This window comes from Amphiura filiformis, chromosome 1, assembly GCF_039555335.1.
Source record: "Amphiura filiformis chromosome 1, Afil_fr2py, whole genome shotgun sequence".
In the NCBI taxonomy this organism is placed as follows: domain Eukaryota; kingdom Metazoa; phylum Echinodermata; class Ophiuroidea; order Amphilepidida; family Amphiuridae; genus Amphiura; species Amphiura filiformis.
Window position 1 is genome coordinate 75330778 of NC_092628.1, and position 19942 is coordinate 75350719.

A 19942-nucleotide genomic window follows, 5' to 3' on the forward strand; every position below is an offset into this window, starting at 1 on the left:
ATTGTTCCAATATCTGTGGTCTGAATGGCCCCAGTGTATAATGCTATGGTAAATCTGCCAACATAAGGCATATCCAGACATTATAATCTACCTAATCCTAAATCCAATTGCACAAACCAATTGTATGCATACATTGGATGGTGTTCAATTACAATAGCTTTCAGAAGGTTCTGCATAATTACTCTTTCTTTAAATCTGGATGGGCGTGGATACTCAAGTCAAGCATGGAGACCAAAATATTGTACCTCCAGCATTTTACAGCAAAAGTCCAAAATAGAATGACAGATAATCAGCATCTTTAAAAAAATTGAATGTTACAAAGATTTGTATGTGTGATCGGTGCAACATGCTGAACACACCCAAGCACACACTTCAAATCTCAAGATGGCCAGACTTGTGGCAAAATAATCCTGAAATACAGTAATTTCCCTCCATACACACAGACTTGGCAGGGTCCAGACTTATCTCTTTGGTCACATCATATTAGGAATATGGATTTTGAAATAGAGATAATAACCATTCCAAAACAGACTAACTTGAAAATATTGAATCCACACAAAAAAAGAAAATACAGAGAAGTGGTACAACAACAGGTTTGTTTTCAGCTGCTGGTAATTTAATGATACATTACACATGCATGATGTACATAGCCATACACAGTTCTGATTTCTGAGTTACATGAACATATTTTAATATTCAGTTTGTCAAAACTTCTCCATCTAAATTCATAACAGATGAAAGAGAACACTTTTAATTTACAACTTGCATATCTTTTACATACTCCATACAGATATACACAAAGCTACTTTTTTACCCTACATGTAAAATCACAAAAATAATTTATCTCATTAAAAAGCCAGATTCTGATGGGTACCCTTCTGGTTGTCAATGTATTAAGCTTACAGGCCATGTTAAAATTTATTCTCACAATAACTATAAAGTTTTCAATTTATGTGGACAAATCCAAGTTCTACTCACTGTTTAGACAGTTTCGTCATCCAGGTCGGGTGACTTCTTCAGTAATGCGATGATCCGCCTACATGTATGATCCGCTGTTAAGAACTGTGCACCGAGGAATGAGAAATTTCGCAGGAGAGTAGGCGGATCATCGCATTACTGAAGAAGTCACCCGACCTGGATGACGAAACTGTCTAAACAGTGAGTAGAACTTGGATTTGTCCACATAAATTGAAAACTTTATGACTCTATACAATCCTGATGAATCTATTCCAAGGTCTCACAATAACTGTTTAAAAATGAAACATTGATATATAAAAATAATTTTCACACACATATCTACATAATTAGAATTTCCACTCTTATTTTAGCATAACCTCCAAAGCTTTTATGTTTGGACAATAAGTTTTTAACTAAAAAATTTAATCTCTTTCATCGTCTAGAATGTTAGGGATGAAATCAAAACTCAACCAGCGGTCAACCGCCAGTTCCAGGTGGTTCTGTCCGGTTGGAGCTGGTTTCTATTGTTCTAAACAATGAAACATGGTTCAACCGCCGGTCAACCGACATGCAAGCTTTGATTTCATCCCTTGTCATCAGTGTTATTGATTGAAAACTGGTTTCCAAACGTTCTTGGCCCACCATCACCATGATCCTCATTCACTTAAGTTAAACACATTTAAACAACCCTGATTTTTCCCCAAGAGATACAGGTGAATTTGACTAATGAGAACATATTCATCGATGTTTTGATACTGGTATAGGTAGCGAGCCAAAAATGATGATAAGTAACATGGGCTTGGTAGACTGAACAAGTTTCTTTGAAAAATATAAATACTGTTCAAGGTGCATCTACTTCATGTCTATTATCTGCTTACCCATACTAGAGAAGCAGGAATTCAACAATCTACAGAACTATGCTGGGTGATGTCAGATAGGCTTCCATGATACTATCATCAATTGAAAAGTGTCTCAAAAATACATGATCAAATCCTTGTCAACTTGATAAATGAGGGAAAGAATATGCGATCATTACACATACAAACCTTATGTTGCATACTGTTTATATTTGTTGAGTATTTACATAGCTATATAATCATGCAATTTTACTACAAGACCATTTATAACTTGTAGTCTTTAATATAATAGAATTGAGTTATATTATAATTTATATGATTGATACCACCAACAACATTTACAATAATAACCAGTGCTTCACATCAACCTTCTTGCTTGTCAGTGGTAGATAAAACAAAAAACAATGTTTGTCTCAGCTTCCTAACTGCATAGGTAGCCTTTTTCGACTAAAAAATAAGCATAGTGCTTGTTGTATGCAATGGTTAGAAAATTTTCATTACTTGAAAGATGGAATGTTCCATTCAATGAGGTTGAAGAGTGAACTAAATTAATCATTTCATCTTTCATGGAATGAAAACATTCTTTCCATTGAATGAATGAAAACATTCATTATAGTGTATTTGTTTCTTTAACACCTATTATGTATAACATCATTTAAAACTTGCCAGATACTGGGTACATGCATGCAGGCAGGCATTTAACTATAGGCCTGTATGAATACACAAAATAACATACATATTACAAATATCTGTGGCTTTAAGGGATCTAAAATGAGCGTTTATTATGCTTTCGACAGTATTTTTGTGGGACATGAGAGCACCTCAGACCTATCGAATTGCATTCTGAATACTGAAGCATGTCTTTCTGATATCAAATAATTTTCATTTTTTGAAAATCACAATATAATACAAATTTTATGACAAATTATAAAAATTTGATATTTTTCAATTTTGATATATAACAGTCCTCAAGTAAATTATATAAATCTAATGATATATTCTTAAAGTGTATGTAGCAGGAAGGAAAAGCCGACGGTCAATTGAAAATTTTGACATTTCATATTGAAGATATGGATTTTTTTCCCAAAAAGGGCTGGGGTATGAACGTTTGGACAGTATTTATTTTGGGACATTAGAGCACATCAGACATGTCGAATTGCATTCTGAATACGAAGAATGTCATTCTGATATCAAATAATTTTGAATTTTTGAAATTCGCAATTTAATACACATTTTATGGCAAATCATTAAAAATTGATATTTTTGATATTTAACAGTACTTGAAGTAAACTTTATAAATCTGATGATTTATACTTAAAGTGTATGTAGGTGGGTTGAAAAGCTGACGATCAATTGAAAATTTTGACCTTTCAGTATTGAAGATATGGATTTTTTTCCCAAAACACCAAAAAAATTAGGTCTTTTTGGGAAAAAATCCATATCTTCAATATGAAAGGTCAAAATTTTCAATTGACCGTCGGCTTTTCCTCCCTGCTACATACAATTTAAGAATATATCATTAGATTTATATAATTTACTTCGAGGCCTGTTATATATCAATTCAATTCAAACGTTCATTTTCATTAGAAAATTATGTTACATTATTAAAACGTAGGCATAGATCTACTTTTTGTAAACTAAGAATTAGTTGTCATAAACTAAGGATTGAAATGGATAGATGTTTCACCTAAATTGCCTCCAGAACGGAGAATTTGTAAATATTGTAATCTCAATGAAATTGAGGACGAATTTCATTTCATTATGAAATGTTCCTTATATAACGATATCCGTAATAGATTTATGACGTTAATAGATGATATTTTTGTTACAAACAATTCAACTGAAAATGATAAGTTTCTTCTTATCTTGGGTGCCAATGATTTTGACACCACCAATGCAGTTGCCAATTTCATTTATACTGCATTTGAAAAACGGGATTTAAATAATAGGCCTATGCCTAGTTAATTTATATTATATTCTTTATATGAAATAGATGCATTTGTAGGATTGTAGAAATTAAACTTGGTTAAATTTTATGATTGCCAAATCCATAACATACTCACTAATTTTAGACTTTCGCCATCTCGGCTGATGGCTTCTTCAGAAATGACCATTGGGATCCACTTTTCCCTTGGTTTTGGCCGCTGCTTCCGTGATTTTCTCATCTCTCGGAGGCTTGGTTCTTATAAGTGGATCGTATACATGGTCTAGAGAGTAGCTGCCGATGTCCCTGTTGACTGTTTTGTCCCCCCGCCTTCTAATCCAAATCGCTTCTCTGATGAGTCTTGTTTGCTGGTTCCCGTCTTTTTCAAGAAAAATGGGTGAAAAACATATCCGATCAAGATCTTACAGAACCACAACAAAAGCTGTTGTCTCGAGGATTGGGATTTGCTGTAGCGGTAGACCATATTCCACATGATGATTTCATCGTCGCGTGTGAAACAGCATGTACCAAATTAAGTATGGAAGAAGCCCAGAATCTTCGCATGGAGGTTGCAGGTACGTTAAAAACAGCCAATTTACCAAAACCCAACATTAGTAAAGATGAGAAAGTTGCTCTCAGAGAGTTACAAAAATCAAAAAGCTTGCTCATTATGGGAGCCGATAAAGGCAAATGTACTGTGGTACAGTCAACATCTGAGTATGAAAAGAAAGTTAACACCATGTTGAGTGACGAACGACGCACGAGAAATTGAAAAAGATCCCACACCAGTTTATAAGAGGAAACTTCTAGGTTTGCTCCAAAAACTGAAGAGCGAAAAGAAGATTGAGGAAAACCAATACAGACTTTTGTATCCCACTTCGGAAACAATACCCAGGCTGTATTGTACTACTAAGATACACAAGGAGGGTAACCCCATCCGCCCCCATAGTGGACTACATGGGCAGTATTGGATACCAGACCTCAAAAGCATTGGCGGAAATTTTGTCTCCTATCATGGGTAAATCAGAACATCATGTCATCAACTCAAAGCACCTCGAGAGGAGTTGTCTAGCGTTCTCGTGGAAGAAGGAGAGATTTTTAATAGCCACGACGTGGTCGCTTTATTCACCAACACACCAATTCAGGAGACAATGGAAATCATAAGAGAGAGACTAGAAGAGGACACAACATTATCAAATAGGACTAATTTAACTGCCAGCGACATCATGGGCTTACTAGAGTTCATCTTGACTACTACCTACTTCACATTCAGAGGGGTGATCTACCGACAAAGATTCGGGCGCAGCAATGGGAAGTCCAGTCAGTGCGATAATCGCAAACCTTTTCATGGAGCGGTTGGCGAAGAAGGCCATCGCCACCGCTCCGTTAGAATGTAAACCCGGCTATGGCGTCGTTACGTCGATGATGTCCTGGAAATTATAAAGAAAGACACTACAGAACAGCTAACCGAGCACCTAAACACGGTAGACACGACAGGAAACATCAAGTTTACCTATGAGGAAGAGTGTGATGGCAAGATCCCGCTTCTGGACACACTGATTGTGAGAAAGGAAGATGGCACAGTTAAGCTTCTGGTATATAGAAAGAAAACACATACCGACCAATATTTGAATTTCGATTCACAACACCCACTTCATCAAAAAATAGGCGCTCATCAGAACATTACTTGACAGAATGCATTCCATCGTGACGGAGGGGCGAAGACAAGAAGGAAGAAGAAAGTAGAATCCAAAAGGCAGTCACCAATTGTGGATATCCAAAGTGGGCATTCGACAAGGCAAAACAACAGGTAGAAGGTAAAGCGGAGTTGGTAAAGAGCAAAGGAGAACAGAAGAACACCACACAGGAGACTGAAACAAAAGGCATGGTGGTAATTCCATATGTGGAAGGGTTATCAGAAAAACTGCAGAGAATATTTCGCAAGCACAAAATATCAGTAGCCATGAAACCACACAACACACTCAAAAGACTTTTAGTACACCCAAAGGACAAAGTGGATACCACCAAGACTAGTGGGGTGGTCTACGAGATAGGCTGCAAAGGTGCGACAAGTCGTACATTGGTGAGACAGGTCGTCCTTTCGGAGTTAGACTAAAAGAGCACCAGAAAGATGCGGAAAAAGTCGCAAACAGAAAATACACCAGAAAAAATAGAACTGTATCAACTTCGAATTAAATAAATCTGCCATAACCGACCACATTGCCATTGAGAACCATGTCATCAATTGGGAGGAGCCTAAGCTACTTGAAACAGACGGGAACCAGCAAACAAGACTCATCAGAGAAGAGATTTGGATTAGAAAGCGGGGGGACAAAACAGACAACAGGGACATCGGCAGCTACTCTCTAGACCATGTATACGATCCACTTATAAGAACCAAGCCTCCGAGAGATGAGAAAATCATCGGAAGCAGCGGCCAAAACCAAGGGAAAAGTGGATCCCAATGGTCATTTCTGAAGAAGCCATCAGCCGAGATGGTGAAAGTCTAAAATTAGTGAGTATGTTATGGATTTGGCAATCATAAAATTTAACCAAGTTTTATATTCTTTATAGTTGTAAACTGTATTGTTCTTGTACTTTATTTGTATTATATATATCGTATTATTATATATGTTTTGACCATATCTTGTTGTAAGATGAATGTCAATAAAATCTGAATCTATATCAAAAATTGAAAAATATCAAATTTTTATAATTTGTCATAAAATTTGTATTATATTGTGATTTTCAAAAATGAAAATTATTTGATATCAGAAAGACATGCTTCAGATTTAGAATACAATTCGATAGGTCTGAGGTGCTCTCATGTGCCACAAAAAATACTATCGAAACGCAATAAACGCTCATTTTAGATCCCTTAAATTAGCTTAAATTGGTGTGTATCACAATTTGTGCCGTAACAATTTGCATGATTTAGCACAATGTATGAGTATACATGTACAGAATATATATTGCTCATCGAGATCGATGGGCAAACTTGTTGCATGACTGGGATTGAAAAGAGCTGAAAAAAGATCATATTTGAGTCCTTTTCATTCCCAGCATGCATCATTTTTGCCTATCAATCGCTATCAGCAATATACCCATGTACAAATACTGAGAGCTGCCAATTTTCTTCAGCTCTGAGTATTATGTACGTGTATACTCACACAAGACTTAAAATCAATATTTTCCATAAAACACAAAACAATTATTGTTCACTTTTATATGTACAAAGGTATTAACAGCATTCTTTAGCATTTTCTGCATTTTGCCAGTATTCTTGATTAAAATCTGTAGGCCTACCAAATACTGAAAAACAGTACTACTGTTACTATATTTAATTCTCAGACACAACATGTAAAATTTGAAAGCAAAGAGTCCATCCACAAGCATTCCACATGCATAGGATACGGTAAACTATGCACAACTCGGGACAAAAATTATCCTATGCAATATATCGTTATAAGCAGCCGGTCACTACGGTCAGATCTGCAAAGTATGCACACACATGTGACATGACACTCGGCACATACACTTTTTGTCTGAGAATTCAAAATAGCAACAGTAGTTGACAGCCCTGTACAAATACTCCATATGGCAGCAGCCATGATATTTCAGTCTGAATTTTGCATCTCATCATCACAATGAATTTCTGTTCATAATAAACTCCATAAAGTCAATATTTCTCTGAAATATTGCTGCACTCTATGCTTCGGATTGACTTTTCAGAATCAAAGTCGGGTAATGGTATGAGAATGGAACAACACAGCAACGGTTACCTTTGATGATGCTAAAAGGTAAAACTGCAAGGCGTTCTAAATTGCATGTACAAATTATTGATTCATCTTTGGTGCATATGGCTATTTTGATATGAAAAAACTTTTCTAAGAATTTAGCAAGAAGCTATCAAAGAGCTATATAATACCAGGGAGTACAATAGATTTCAATGTCATTAAGGGAAGGGGTATGAACGTTTGGACAGTATTTATTGTGGGACATTAGAGCACATCAGACATATCGAATTGCATTCTAAATACTGAAGAATGTCCTTCTGATATCAAATAATTTTGATTTTTTGAAATTAGCAATGTAAGACACATTTTATGGCAAATCATTAAAAATTGATATTTTTCATATTTAACAGTACTTGAAGTAACCTTTATAAATCTGATGATTTATACTTAAATTGTATGTAGGTGGGATGAAAAGCTGACGATCAATTGAAAATTTTGACCTTTCGTATTGAATATATGGATTTTTAAAAAAAAACAAAAAAAAAAAATAGGTCTTTTTGGGAAAAAAATCCATATCTTCAATATGAAAGGTCTAAATTTTCAATTGATCGTCTGCTTTTCCTCCCAGCTACATACACTTTAAGAATATATCATTAGATTTATACAATTTATTTCGAGGACTGTTATATATCAAAAATTTGAAAAATATCGAATTTTAATAATTTGTCATAAAATTTGTATTATATTGTGATTTTCAAAAAATGAAAATTATTTGATATCAGAAAGACATGCTTCAGATTCAGAATGCAATTCGACACGCCTGAAGTGCTCTCATGTCCCACAAAAATACTGTAAAACGCCATAAACGCTCATTCTAGATCCCTTAAGCTATACAGAGTGAGTACCCCGGTACACAACTATATATAATTTACTGCTCTGTGGCCTCTACTTTGTATTTCTTCACTGGTGTCTCTGTTCCTTTGATTGTCGTCCGATGCAAAATTCTCAAACCAACTTCTGCTACAGGGTACTGAGTCTGTGGGCTTGCTTCATGTCCAACAGCTTGGTTATCAGAAATAATGAAATCACCTTTTTCCCACTGAAAAAGATTGAGGTATGGGAACAAATCAAATTATTGTGAGATTATGACGTATCAGACGTAATGAATGAATTGTCTGTGTTGTAGCTTGTACTCAATTTCCATGTTGGTAGATGTTTCAGTGCCAAGTTTTAAAAGTAGAGTCTTAATAATAATATAAGGTCCATTCAATACTTCGACAGCATTTTGCTGTCCTTATGCACTAAACATTGGCTGCAAAAGTCAGTCTTATAGAGTTGTTAAACAAAAAGATTGTTGGATTAATTGCTGTGGATCAGGGTGGTAGTGATATATGGCTGGGGCTTAAGAGAAGAGCATGCGCAATGGGAGTATTTAGAAGATTACAACAGATTGTGCAATGGGAGTATTTATATGCTATGCTAGTGAGGCGAGGTAGAGTTCAAGTTGCGGTTTAGGGTAGGCCTATGTCTGGAAAAGTATGATCTGCATTATACAATTCAAAATCAATGATCAGTGTGGTGGTAGTAGCTGAACAGAAGTTCTGTAGGTTGCACTGAGGTGCAGTGTGTGTTTTTGCAACAGCAACCCATTGCTAATTACCACATACCGGGGAATCTCATGTTCTTAGTAACTCAACCATCTCTACCTTATCAGTGGCCTTTTCTTTATCCATGGCTTTGACCCAATCCTGTATGTCCAGCCTCTTTCCTGTCAATTGATCCACTTGTCCAGCCCCTCCCATGTTAATTGATCCACCTGTCTAACCCCTCCCCTGTCAATCAATCCACTTGTCCAGCCCTTCCCATGTTAATTGATCCACCTGTCTAACCCCTCCCTGTCAATCAATCCACTTGTCCAGCCCTTCCCATGTTAATTGATCCACTTGTCCAACCCCTCCCATGTTAATTGATCCACCTGTCTAACTCCTCCCCTGTCAATCAATCCACTTGTCCAGCCCTTCCCATGTTAATTGATCCACCTGTCTAACCCCTCCCCTGTCAATCAATCCACTTGTCCAGCCCTTCCCATGTTAATTGATCCACTTGTCCAACCCCTCCCATGTTAATTGATCCACCTGTCTAACTCCTCCCCTGTCAATCAATCCACTTGTCCAGCCCTCCCATGTTAATTGATCCACCTGTCTAACCCCTCCCCTGTCAATCAATCCACTTGTCCAGCCCTCCCATGTTAATTGATCCACCTGTCTAACCCCTCCCCTGTCAATCAATCCACTTGTCTAGCCCCTCCCCTGTCAATTGATCCACTCACCTTATGGGAGTATTGTATTGCACCGTTGTCTTTCACAAATTCATGGTGTATTTCCTTTATCAGTTCTACTGTCTCCCTCCAATCAGTTAATCTGTCATCTTCTGTGTCTTTATCCCATATGAATGCTTCTGTCATCCCCAGATGAAAACATAAAACCTGTACAGCCAAATATATATCAAACAAGAATTACACTGTGCATAGTTGAAGCCCAACATCATTTTCTAAAACCACAAAAACCAGATATCCAAATAGGCTAAATATGCAACTAATGTGACTAAAAGCACCAAAACTTATTATTCTTTATGACAAAGTTTCCTACCAACTTTATATGACTTGGCCATTTTTTGGTTGAGTGAGTTCATGGAATGTTAGAATTTTAATATAATGCAAAGTGGATTGTAAAGGTAGAGCTTGAAATTTACCCAAAGTTCTCAAGAAATAAGCCACATTTTGTTCATATATTTAGTGTCACCGTCCCTCAGTACAGCATGCTCTTCACTCATAACAATATCAAACATGATAAAAGTAGAGCCTGGTGTACCACTGTGAGAGCAATGGTTTGATATTCAATAGCTTTTTTGCATATTCCTTCTGGCAAACTCACCTTCTTACCACTTCTTGGATGGGAATAAATAAGAGGATGGTGTCTGTTGCCACGCCGATCACTACACATGCACAATCTCTCCCATCTCGCAAGTTTCTCCGGACTCAGTCCTGTGATTACTTCATTTAGTGGTGCAAATGCTGTGATAAACAGAAACAAGAAGAAAACCATGAAGTTATATCTTCAATCAAGCAACAAAGTACAAAAATGTACTTCTCAATTATGTGATTTTAATTTAAGGATATTACACTACAATTCAACACTGAAGTAGCAAGAAAATTTTGTAAAATTTGCAAAAGGAACAACAAAATTTTCAAGAATTTGATTAACAAAAACATATTGCCTATTTATCACAAATAAAATATTTACATGCAGAAAAATTAATATTCAAAATCCTTGTCAGTATTGAAATTTGTGGAATTTTCTTAAAATGGATAAATATTGGGTTTAAAAATATCTGATCAGTTATATGAATTGCTTTTGTACATTCAGATGCAAGGGTCATTCATAATTCTCAGGTGAAGTTGGCTTTGCATATGGTGCCACAATTCTACCCACGTGGTTTAAAATATTGTGACCTTATTCTGCAAAAAAAAAACCTTACTTGTTGGGCCATCTTTGGGAATATTTTCCATGTAGTAGAGGGAATAAGCAAATGGTGATTCCTGGAAGCTTCCATCAATGTGCCAACCTGTCCTCCCTACTCCAGTACAACCCTCACTAGCATTATTGGACACTCGGAATACGTCTGGATGCGGAGACCGTGGGTGTTTGTAGAATGTGGACTCAAGTTCTCCAAACCAGCTGCTGATCTCTACATGTCTATGACCAGATATTTTGCTCTGATTTTTGAAGACCATGATTCTGTAAGAAGAGAAGCAAGACTCTATAGGTACCCAGCATAATTATACAAAAATGTTTAAAAGTCAGGTTATAAGGGTCTAAAACATTTTAATAACATTCAGAAAACATATTTAAAAACTTAATGCAAAACATTAATTCATTAGTTTGAGAAACTTTGAGAAAGACTAATCTACAATCAAGGAAAAAAAGTCTTGGAACGCTATGCGTGTAAATAACGGAAAACTGTCACCCCTCTCCCCGTGCAATGTTGAGAAATGCCAATGTCTTCAGCGGTTCCCCAAAGTGTTCCAACATTGCTTGATTGGGAGAGGGGAAGGGTAAATCCTTGTTGTAGATGTCATGTTTCTTCCCAAACACAATATAGGTCATTTCCATGAACATAAGAAATTCTGCACGGAATTTCGCAGAGTGTGTAAGCGTTCCAAGGACTTTTTTCCTTGATTGTCTCTACCGAATGCAAAATATTTCATCTAAATTTCGTTTTTGTCTCATAACTCAAAATCGGAATGTCGTATGAGCTTCAAATTTCACACGATTTGAGAGTGGATTATATACTTTGCAATCATAATAAAATTGTTGATAACGAATTTGGTTTATTTAGGGAGTGGTCACCGAAAGCACTCCATATGCTAAATTACACACGTTTCATAATTATGGCTCTAAACTGCTCTAAAATGTTGTTTTTGTCCATAACTCAAAAACAGAATGTTGTATGAGCTTCATATTGCACACGATTTGAGAGGGGATTATATGCTTTGCAATCATGATAAAATTGTTGATAAAGAATTTGGTTTATTTAGGTAGTGGTCACTGAAACCACCCCATATGCTAAATTACACACTTTTCATAATTATGGCTCTAAACTGCTCTAAAATGTGTATTTTGTCCATAACTCAAAAACAGAATGTTGTATGAGCTTCATATTGCACACGATTAGAGAGTAGATAATATCCCTTTGAATCATAATAAAATTGTTGATAAAAATGTTGAGTTATTTAGGGAGTGGTCACTGACAACACCTCCTATGCTAAATGACACAAGTTTTGAAATTATGGCCCTCTTCTGTATGATACTGAGCCAATTTTCGTTTTTTGTCTCATAACTCAAAAACACTACAAATGCATTTTTAGTACAATATCACAATGTTTTGCAGCATGTTTTCCAGAATGTTTTTTTATGTTATTAAAACGTTATGTACCCTTTATGATATAACCTAACGTGTAAAATTAATGTTTTCTCTAAAACTTGTGTTTGCTGAGTATAGGCACATCCGAGCGAATCAGAAATATTATGATGTAACAATTTGAAACAACTCATTTCTGAATATTATTTATAACAAAATACGCTTTTGCGATGAGAAAAAATAAAAGAAAAAGAAACAACAATTTAATACACTTAAAGAAAAAATATAGACCACCATTGGGACTCGAACCATGCATATCAGTCAATAGTCAAAAGGTTATCAGTCTGAGGACTAATTCGCTACGCCACGCTGCCATTTCGCAATCAAAGTAACAAGTTGTGTTCTTTTATAGTAGTCAGGTATGGAAAGTGTTAAACTTGTATAGTGAAATGGAAATGTTTATCAGTTTACCATAATGACAAAATGGTCCAAAATGTAAACATTTTATGTTTTTGAGATGCGCATCTCAAAAAGCATCAAATTCGTTTACATTTTGCTATACCAATTGAGAATGTTTTTCCATTTCTACTATACAAGTTTACACTTTGAATTGATACCTGACTACTTGAATAAAAGAACACAATTTGTTACTTTCAATTGTAAATGGCAGCGTATGTAAGCGGATTAGTCCTCAGACTGATAACCTTTTGACTATTGACCGATGTGGTTCGAAGTCCCATTCAAATGGTCTTTTTAAAGTATATTCAATTGTTGTTCTTTTTTTTTCTTTTTTTTTTTTTTTTTCTCATCGCAAAAGCGTATTTTAATATAAATAATATTCAGAAATGAGTTTTTTATGCTTATTTATTTCAATTCAAATTGGTAAACTTAACTGTTAACAAATTTTATATATGAAACGAATGTTTCATTCCTTTTGCAATAAAACATTCTCAATTCGTATAGCAAATGTAAACGAACGTGAAGCTTCGTGAGATGCGGCCTCAAAAACATAAAATGTCGATTTTGGACCATTTTGTCATTATGGTGAACTGATACATTTTGAGGTTTCTACTATAGGGTGCTTGCATGGAAGATCACAAAGTTCAAACCATCCTAAAGACACGCTCCAGAGGACATGCAAATGCACGGAGTACAATACCAATCACCTGTTTAACTGGGTTTGATCAAAGTAATTCTTTGTACTCCATGCATTAGCATATCTTATGGAGCGTGTCTGGAGGATGATTTGAACTCATGACCTTTCGTGCAAGCACTCTATACAAGTTTACACTTTCTCCGATACCTGCTACTATAAAAGAACAAAACTTGTTACTTCGATTGCGAAATGGCAGCGTGGCGTAGCGGATTAGTCCTCAGACTGATAACCTGTTGACTATTGACCGATGTGAATGGTTCGAGTCCCAGTGGTGGTCTTTTTTTAAAAGTATATTCAATTGTGTTTTTTTTTCTTGTTTTTTCTCATCGCAAAAAGCGTGTCTTAATAGAAATAATATTCAGAAATGAGTTGTTTCAAATTGTTACATCATAATCTTTGTGATTCGCTCGGATACGCCTATACTCAGCATACACAAGTTTTCCACAAAACGTTTATATATGCCTATACTCAGCAAACACAAGTTTTAGACAAAACATTTACATGTTGGGTTATATCATAAAGGGTACAAAATGTTTGAAGTTTTAATAACATTCAAAATATTTTGGAAACATGCTGCAAAACATTGTGATATTGTAAAAAATGTATTTGTAGTGTTTTTGAGTTACGAGACAAAAACGAAATTTGACTACAGTAGAGGGCATGCATAATTACGAATCTTGTGTAATTTAGCATAGGAGGTGTTTTCAGTGACCACTCCCTGAATAACCCAACATTTTTATCAACAACTTTATTATGATTCAAAAGGATATTATCTACTCTCAAATCTGGTGCAATATGAAACTCATACAACATTCTGTTTTTGAGTTATGGACAAAAACGACATTTTAGAGCATTTTAGAGCCATGATTAAGAAACGTGAGTAATTTAGCATAGGGGTGTTTCCAATGACCACTCCTAAATAAACCAAATTCTTTATCAACAATTTTATTATGATTACAAAGCATATAATCCACTCTCAAATCGTGTGCAATTTGAAGCTCATACGACATTCCGTTTTTGAGTTATGAGACAAAAACGAAATTTAGATGAAATATTTTGCATTCGGTAGAGACAATCAAGGAAAAAAGTCTTGGAACGCTATGCGTGTAAATAACGGAAAACTGTCACCCCTCTCCCCGTGCAATGTTGAGAAATGCCAATGTCTTCAGCGGTTCCCCAAAGTGTTCCAACGTTGCTTGATGGGGAGAGGGGCAGGGTAAATCATTGTTGTAGATGTCATGTTTCTTCCCAAACACAATATAGGTCATTTCCATGAACATAAGAAATTCTGCACGGAATTTCGGCAGAGTGTGCCAAGCGTTCCAAGGACTTTTTTCCTTGATTGTAGGTTCCTTACTCCTAAAATTAACCAATTGAACCCTTACTCAACCCACACATTTCCACATAACATCCAGCTGACATTTTCATCCCTTACCTGTGTTCAGTTACATCTTTTTTGATCTGTTCAATCACTACAGGCAAGACTTCTTGGCTCAGATCTAGTCCTCTTACTTCTACTCCAAGTTTGATTGGTGTCATCTCATAAAATTTGGTCTTTATTACTTCAGCCATGATGCTGCAATGTAGTGGAAAGAGTGACAAAAATAAATGTTTACTAATCTTTGTAAAAATTGGGTAAAGTTGTGCCCATGGATTTTCTACATCATAGTTGAGGACATTGTTGGAAATACCAAAGTAAGCCAAAATGTGACCTGCTCTCAAGACAAGAAGTCACAAGTTCTGAGTTTTGAGACGTTCCAACTGTTGAACTGATGTCCTTTGGGAGCGATTGCCGAATAGGGTGCAACTCTACTAGTCTTATTACAAGACTGCCCTACCACACCCCTAACCCTAAATTCCGTAAACGAAGAATGGACTCAAGTCTAGCATGTTCAAGCCATGTTGCACCCTATTCGGTAATTGTACCATTCTTTGTTTGAAGACACCTGTATAGTAAGTGGTATGTCCTATGTGAATGAGGACATAATATGCTGTACTCTGTACAGTATTCAATTCTGTCCCCATTCATACCACTTGCGACTTTACGCTCATTTCGTGGGAGCAGGTCTCAAATTTTCAAGGGCTTCAGGCTCTTCTAGGTCTAAAATTCTACAGGCCTCACCATGTTTTAAACATTGTGGGCACTGTTTTTGGTAAAATACAGAGAGCTGAGTTTTACCGTCGTTTTATCTTTTCGGTTTCTGTTTCGGTTTCAGGTTTTGGTTTCGGATCTCATTGTTATTTTGAAGTGTTAGCATGGTACGTGTGAACAATCCTTTTATTCTAGTCTTTTGTTGACTACAGAAAAGTTGAATGAAGATAACTTCTGTTTCGGTTTCGGGAGTTATGTTAATTTCTGACATGAAAAACGTGAGATGAGAGGGTTGATGCTAATCTAGACAAAAGAAGTAAAATTTTACGGTCGTAAAGTCGCGGTAATTTGTACGGCTTCAATTGACTTGCGTTCAGCCTTGGTGGGAGTAGCTCGTGAAAATAGCCCAGCGTAGAAATATACATTAATATACATTAATCAATAGTAATCAGTATTGCCAAGAATTACGTATACATACTTGTTCGTGCAATCGCGCACAAATCGGTCATATGATTATGTAGAGATGAAACGGGGAACTATTTTCGTCCCAAATACACCTTAAACTTGGTAATATGCAACACCAGAGAAGTGCATTGAAGTGAAACTGATAGGATTTCTTTCATTGGAATTGGTAATCTGATAATTGCTTCAGGCAAAATTGCCAGACTCAAATCTATTTTAAAATGTATATTATTTGAGAGAGTGGGGATGATGAGACGAGGAGATGATCGGGTGGAGGAGAGGGGAGGGCGAGTAGAGCAGGGAGGCGTTTATTTTAATTTTTCCACGTTGCACATCGTCATCATCCCTATATCTTCGTGTCAAAAATTGCCATGATAGTACAGCGACTCCTCTCGTTTTTCAACAGCTAGGCATCGCGATTTTGTTCGAGATAGGCCGAGCGACTCGGGCTAAGCATACCATGACTATCATATGAGATACACACAGACTTTCTATATTCTACACATTATTACGATTTGTGCATGCTCTAGTACCCCATATGATGTTTCTATTACAAGAAAATCAATTTGTTTTCAGGTAAAACCAGGGTTTTGTTTCCAGTACACTCACTCGAAAAGCAGTACACTAATTAGCGGGGCCTTGCAGCTTGCTGTGGATATCTTTTACTGCATTTTTTATGTAAAGATTTTGAAATCCAAAGTAAAAATTGTGATATATTTAATTTTGAGAATTACAATTCTACTTTATAGGTATAAAGGAACATGTTTAGCCCATTCAGTTAAGTTCCAGGTGCAAGCCCTATAACACAATGCATATGTAAACTTTCTTTATCTGTGTCAATAATAGAATATTGATTTCAACAGAGTATTGAGCTGTATGGAAAAAATATTTATAATACAGGGTGTTGACACTGTGCGTTGATCATAGGCCTACTGCTAAAACAGTGAGAGGGGGAGAAGGAGAAATTTCACTCTCATGTAATTTCTTTCTCAGTCAGTTGCTGACATACCGTATGTAAAACAAACCCATGACAAATGACTGTTAAAAAGACCAGGCTATGTTTAATCTCTTTCTCAGTCATGTACTGCCATTATACCCTGTGTGGGCAAGTCATACTTCAGTATGACTTGCCCTGAACGTCCATATATGTTTGGAAGAGACGGATCATAAATTGCATGACAGCCTGCCAATATAAGCTTCCTATAATATCAATAATTGCACATAACATACGAAGTCACAAACTTACAAACTTCAATATGCACTTAAGGGGTACTACACCCCTGCCCAATTTTGTGCCTATTTTTGCATTTTTCTCAAAAATTATAGCGCATTGGTGACAAGTAAGATGTGTATATTATAGGGCAAGGACTACAACTACTGCACTGGAAATTTTATTTCAGCACAAACAACAGTTGTGGAGTTACAGTAAAAACGAGGAAAACCAATATTTGATCAATAAATCAATAACTACTTGCCTTGAGTTGCTGAATTTTCAGTGCAGTAGTTGTAGTCCTTGCCCCAATAATATACATATCTTACTTACCACCAATGCGCTATAATTTTTGAGAAAAATGCAAAAATAGGCAAAAAATTGGCCAGGGGTGTAGTACCCCCTTAAAGCAGACCAGCTGTTAATTATTACCGATCCTGCAGAATAACTTACATACTGTAAAAGTCAATATTTTTGCGATTTTGAAGATTTTGTCAATTACGCGAGAATTAAATTTCGCGGTTTTGATATTGATACAATAGAAACCTAATGCAAAAGGTTATTTTCGGGAGTTTTAAAATATTTTCGCGAAATAAAAACCTCGCGAAAATTTCTCCTTTTACAGTAATCGTCCATTTCATGTAATCCTGTTGCTCCGAATTGCCAATTTCATTTTTATCTGTCAAATGCGCTGTGGATGTGCTCAGAGATTTTACGATGTGCTTCATTAAATCACAGGTGTGAAACTGACTTTATACCACTCGCTCGCTTTCGCAGAAAAGCCAGCCTCGTGGCACTGGGGCATGACGTCATCATGGGCGTCATATAACCCGTATTGCGATTGGTTGCAAAAGCCATTCTTTGCAATCGTAAGCCAATCAATGAACGCGACGGCCTTTTACGGTATTAATTAATGTGACCCCCATGTGACTCGCCAGTAAAGTACGTCTAACCTGATTGGTTTACAAAACTACTTTGATAATTGCTAAGCCAGTCAGCGTGCTCGATGCTTAACAACCTTCACATGGTGATCCAGCGATCGAGTATAAATTCAGCTTGACAACTGCTCTCGCGCGAGATCGCAGGTGCAATAACTATACATGGACACAATCACTGACATTTACACAATGGAATAATGAATTATTTATGACATGCATCCGCTGGTTTTTACGATCGAGGTAAGGTTTTTTGCCTGTCCCTGCGTGAATATCCTTAGTTTTCAGCATCAAAGATACTTGCGATGACCAGTTTTTTGCGGACACTTTGATAACAGGTAACTTTTATAGGTCACTAGAAACTATAGTTGTACAATTTGTACAAAATATACATTTTGTTATAGGCCTAAAATGTTTACAAAAATATATTGGTCCACACGTTGTGCTTGTATTCAGTTGTTCGACGTATATACTGCCATACAAAACAAACTCATAACAAATACAGAAATGTGCATGCGCTTAACCTACAATTTTCGATCTCATTTGAGCTTGATTATCGTAAAGTTGGTTTTTTTAAACTTCCGTGGTCCGGGTACGCGCTGGTGAATTGCGATCGTGTTGGTCGCCTACTACGCGCCGCGCCGAAGACCAATGGGTCAGCCGGCTTGTTGTCAAGTGCGATGATCAGCCAATCAGCGTGATTGTTTATTGCTTTTGCACTTACGCTCGTGTACGCGATACGCACAGGCACGACCACGGAAGTTTTAAGAAAACAACTTTATGTATTTTGAATGGTGTATCAACAAAAGTTGAGGCATATCACCTATCGTATGATGCAAGTCATTTCGGTGAAATTAAATAGGGAAGCATCGCCTGCGGGCGCTGCTTCAAGGAGTGCCCGAAAATAGTGTGCCAAAACTTGTTGCTTCTCTCCATATGGCTTTAGAACTGCCAAAATCCTGTCCACCCCTCACCCCCACACTTTGCGCAGCATAGCAAAGCCCCTTTCATCATGATCATCATGCATGCAACAATTTGGAACATTAACCATGTTTATGATACAATCATCATGAACATACAATTTACACCATATCTTGTCAAAACTATTAATCATATTTTACTGACCTGACAGCTTCGATCATCTTTGTAAAATATAATTGGTTTTGACAAGATGAAATTATAGTTAGTATTTTTTTTATTGTACACGATCATGTCAGAAATTAATATTTTGTTCTGGGTCTGATTATTCGGACTAGAGTATATTAATTCTACAAACCTAATAATGAACCTCTTCAAGTTCAACTTGAACATACATGAACTTGAATCAGAATGTTGTACTAGTCACGCAACTCACGTAGTCCACTGTCGTATCTACGCAATCTCACATAAAAACCTATCAAATCATGCTCAGCTATTTTTACTCCAAAAAGTACTTAGCTCTTGATGAAAATCTTATGGGTGTTTGGAGCCACAATCAGTGGTGATGGTGCATGTGTGGAGCCAGGCCCGTTTCCGTGTTGTTGTTGTGGGCAATGGTGCTGAGGTCAAAGGTTCAAGGACCCTCTTCGGCAGCTTGAGCGACAATCGCTGCGCCATTCACAGCTGCGAGCCAATCACTAGCTGTGTGCAGCTGAAGATTAAAGTTAATTGGTTAAAATTTTGATCGCTTACTATCCGCGACTGCAACTGTGA

At 36.5% G+C, this 19942-nt stretch overlaps 1 protein-coding gene across 1 annotated transcript; it reads right to left on the reverse strand.

Annotated features, from left to right (window-relative positions):
• Nucleotides 1-8349: 8349 nt before the first annotated feature.
• Nucleotides 8350-19844, reverse strand: LOC140153303 (alpha-ketoglutarate-dependent taurine dioxygenase-like). Its single transcript, XM_072176030.1, has 6 exons — nucleotides 19605-19844; nucleotides 14987-15127; nucleotides 11013-11272; nucleotides 10409-10548; nucleotides 9805-9960; nucleotides 8350-8574 (listed from the first exon to the last, which is right to left on the reverse strand). The coding sequence occupies exons 2-6, from the start codon at nucleotides 15121-15123 to the stop codon at nucleotides 8404-8406; spliced, it is 864 nt and encodes a 287-aa protein (XP_072032131.1). The 5' UTR covers nucleotides 15124-15127; nucleotides 19605-19844; the 3' UTR covers nucleotides 8350-8403.
• Nucleotides 19845-19942: the final 98 nt, after the last annotated feature.

Bases quoted from the DNA above. Each gene is read 5' to 3' on its own strand.
- LOC140153303 (XM_072176030.1), bottom strand. From the start codon at position 15,123: ATGGCTGAAGTAATAAAGACCAAATTTTATGAGATGACACCAATCAAA. The intron at 11,273-14,986 runs GTAAGGGATGAA...CTCTTCTTACAG, and splicing joins AAAGATGTAACTGAACACAG to AATCATGGTCTTCAAAAATC. The intron at 9,961-10,408 runs GTGAGTTTGCCA...TTGGCTGTACAG, and splicing joins ATCCAAGAAGTGGTAAGAAG to GTTTTATGTTTTCATCTGGG.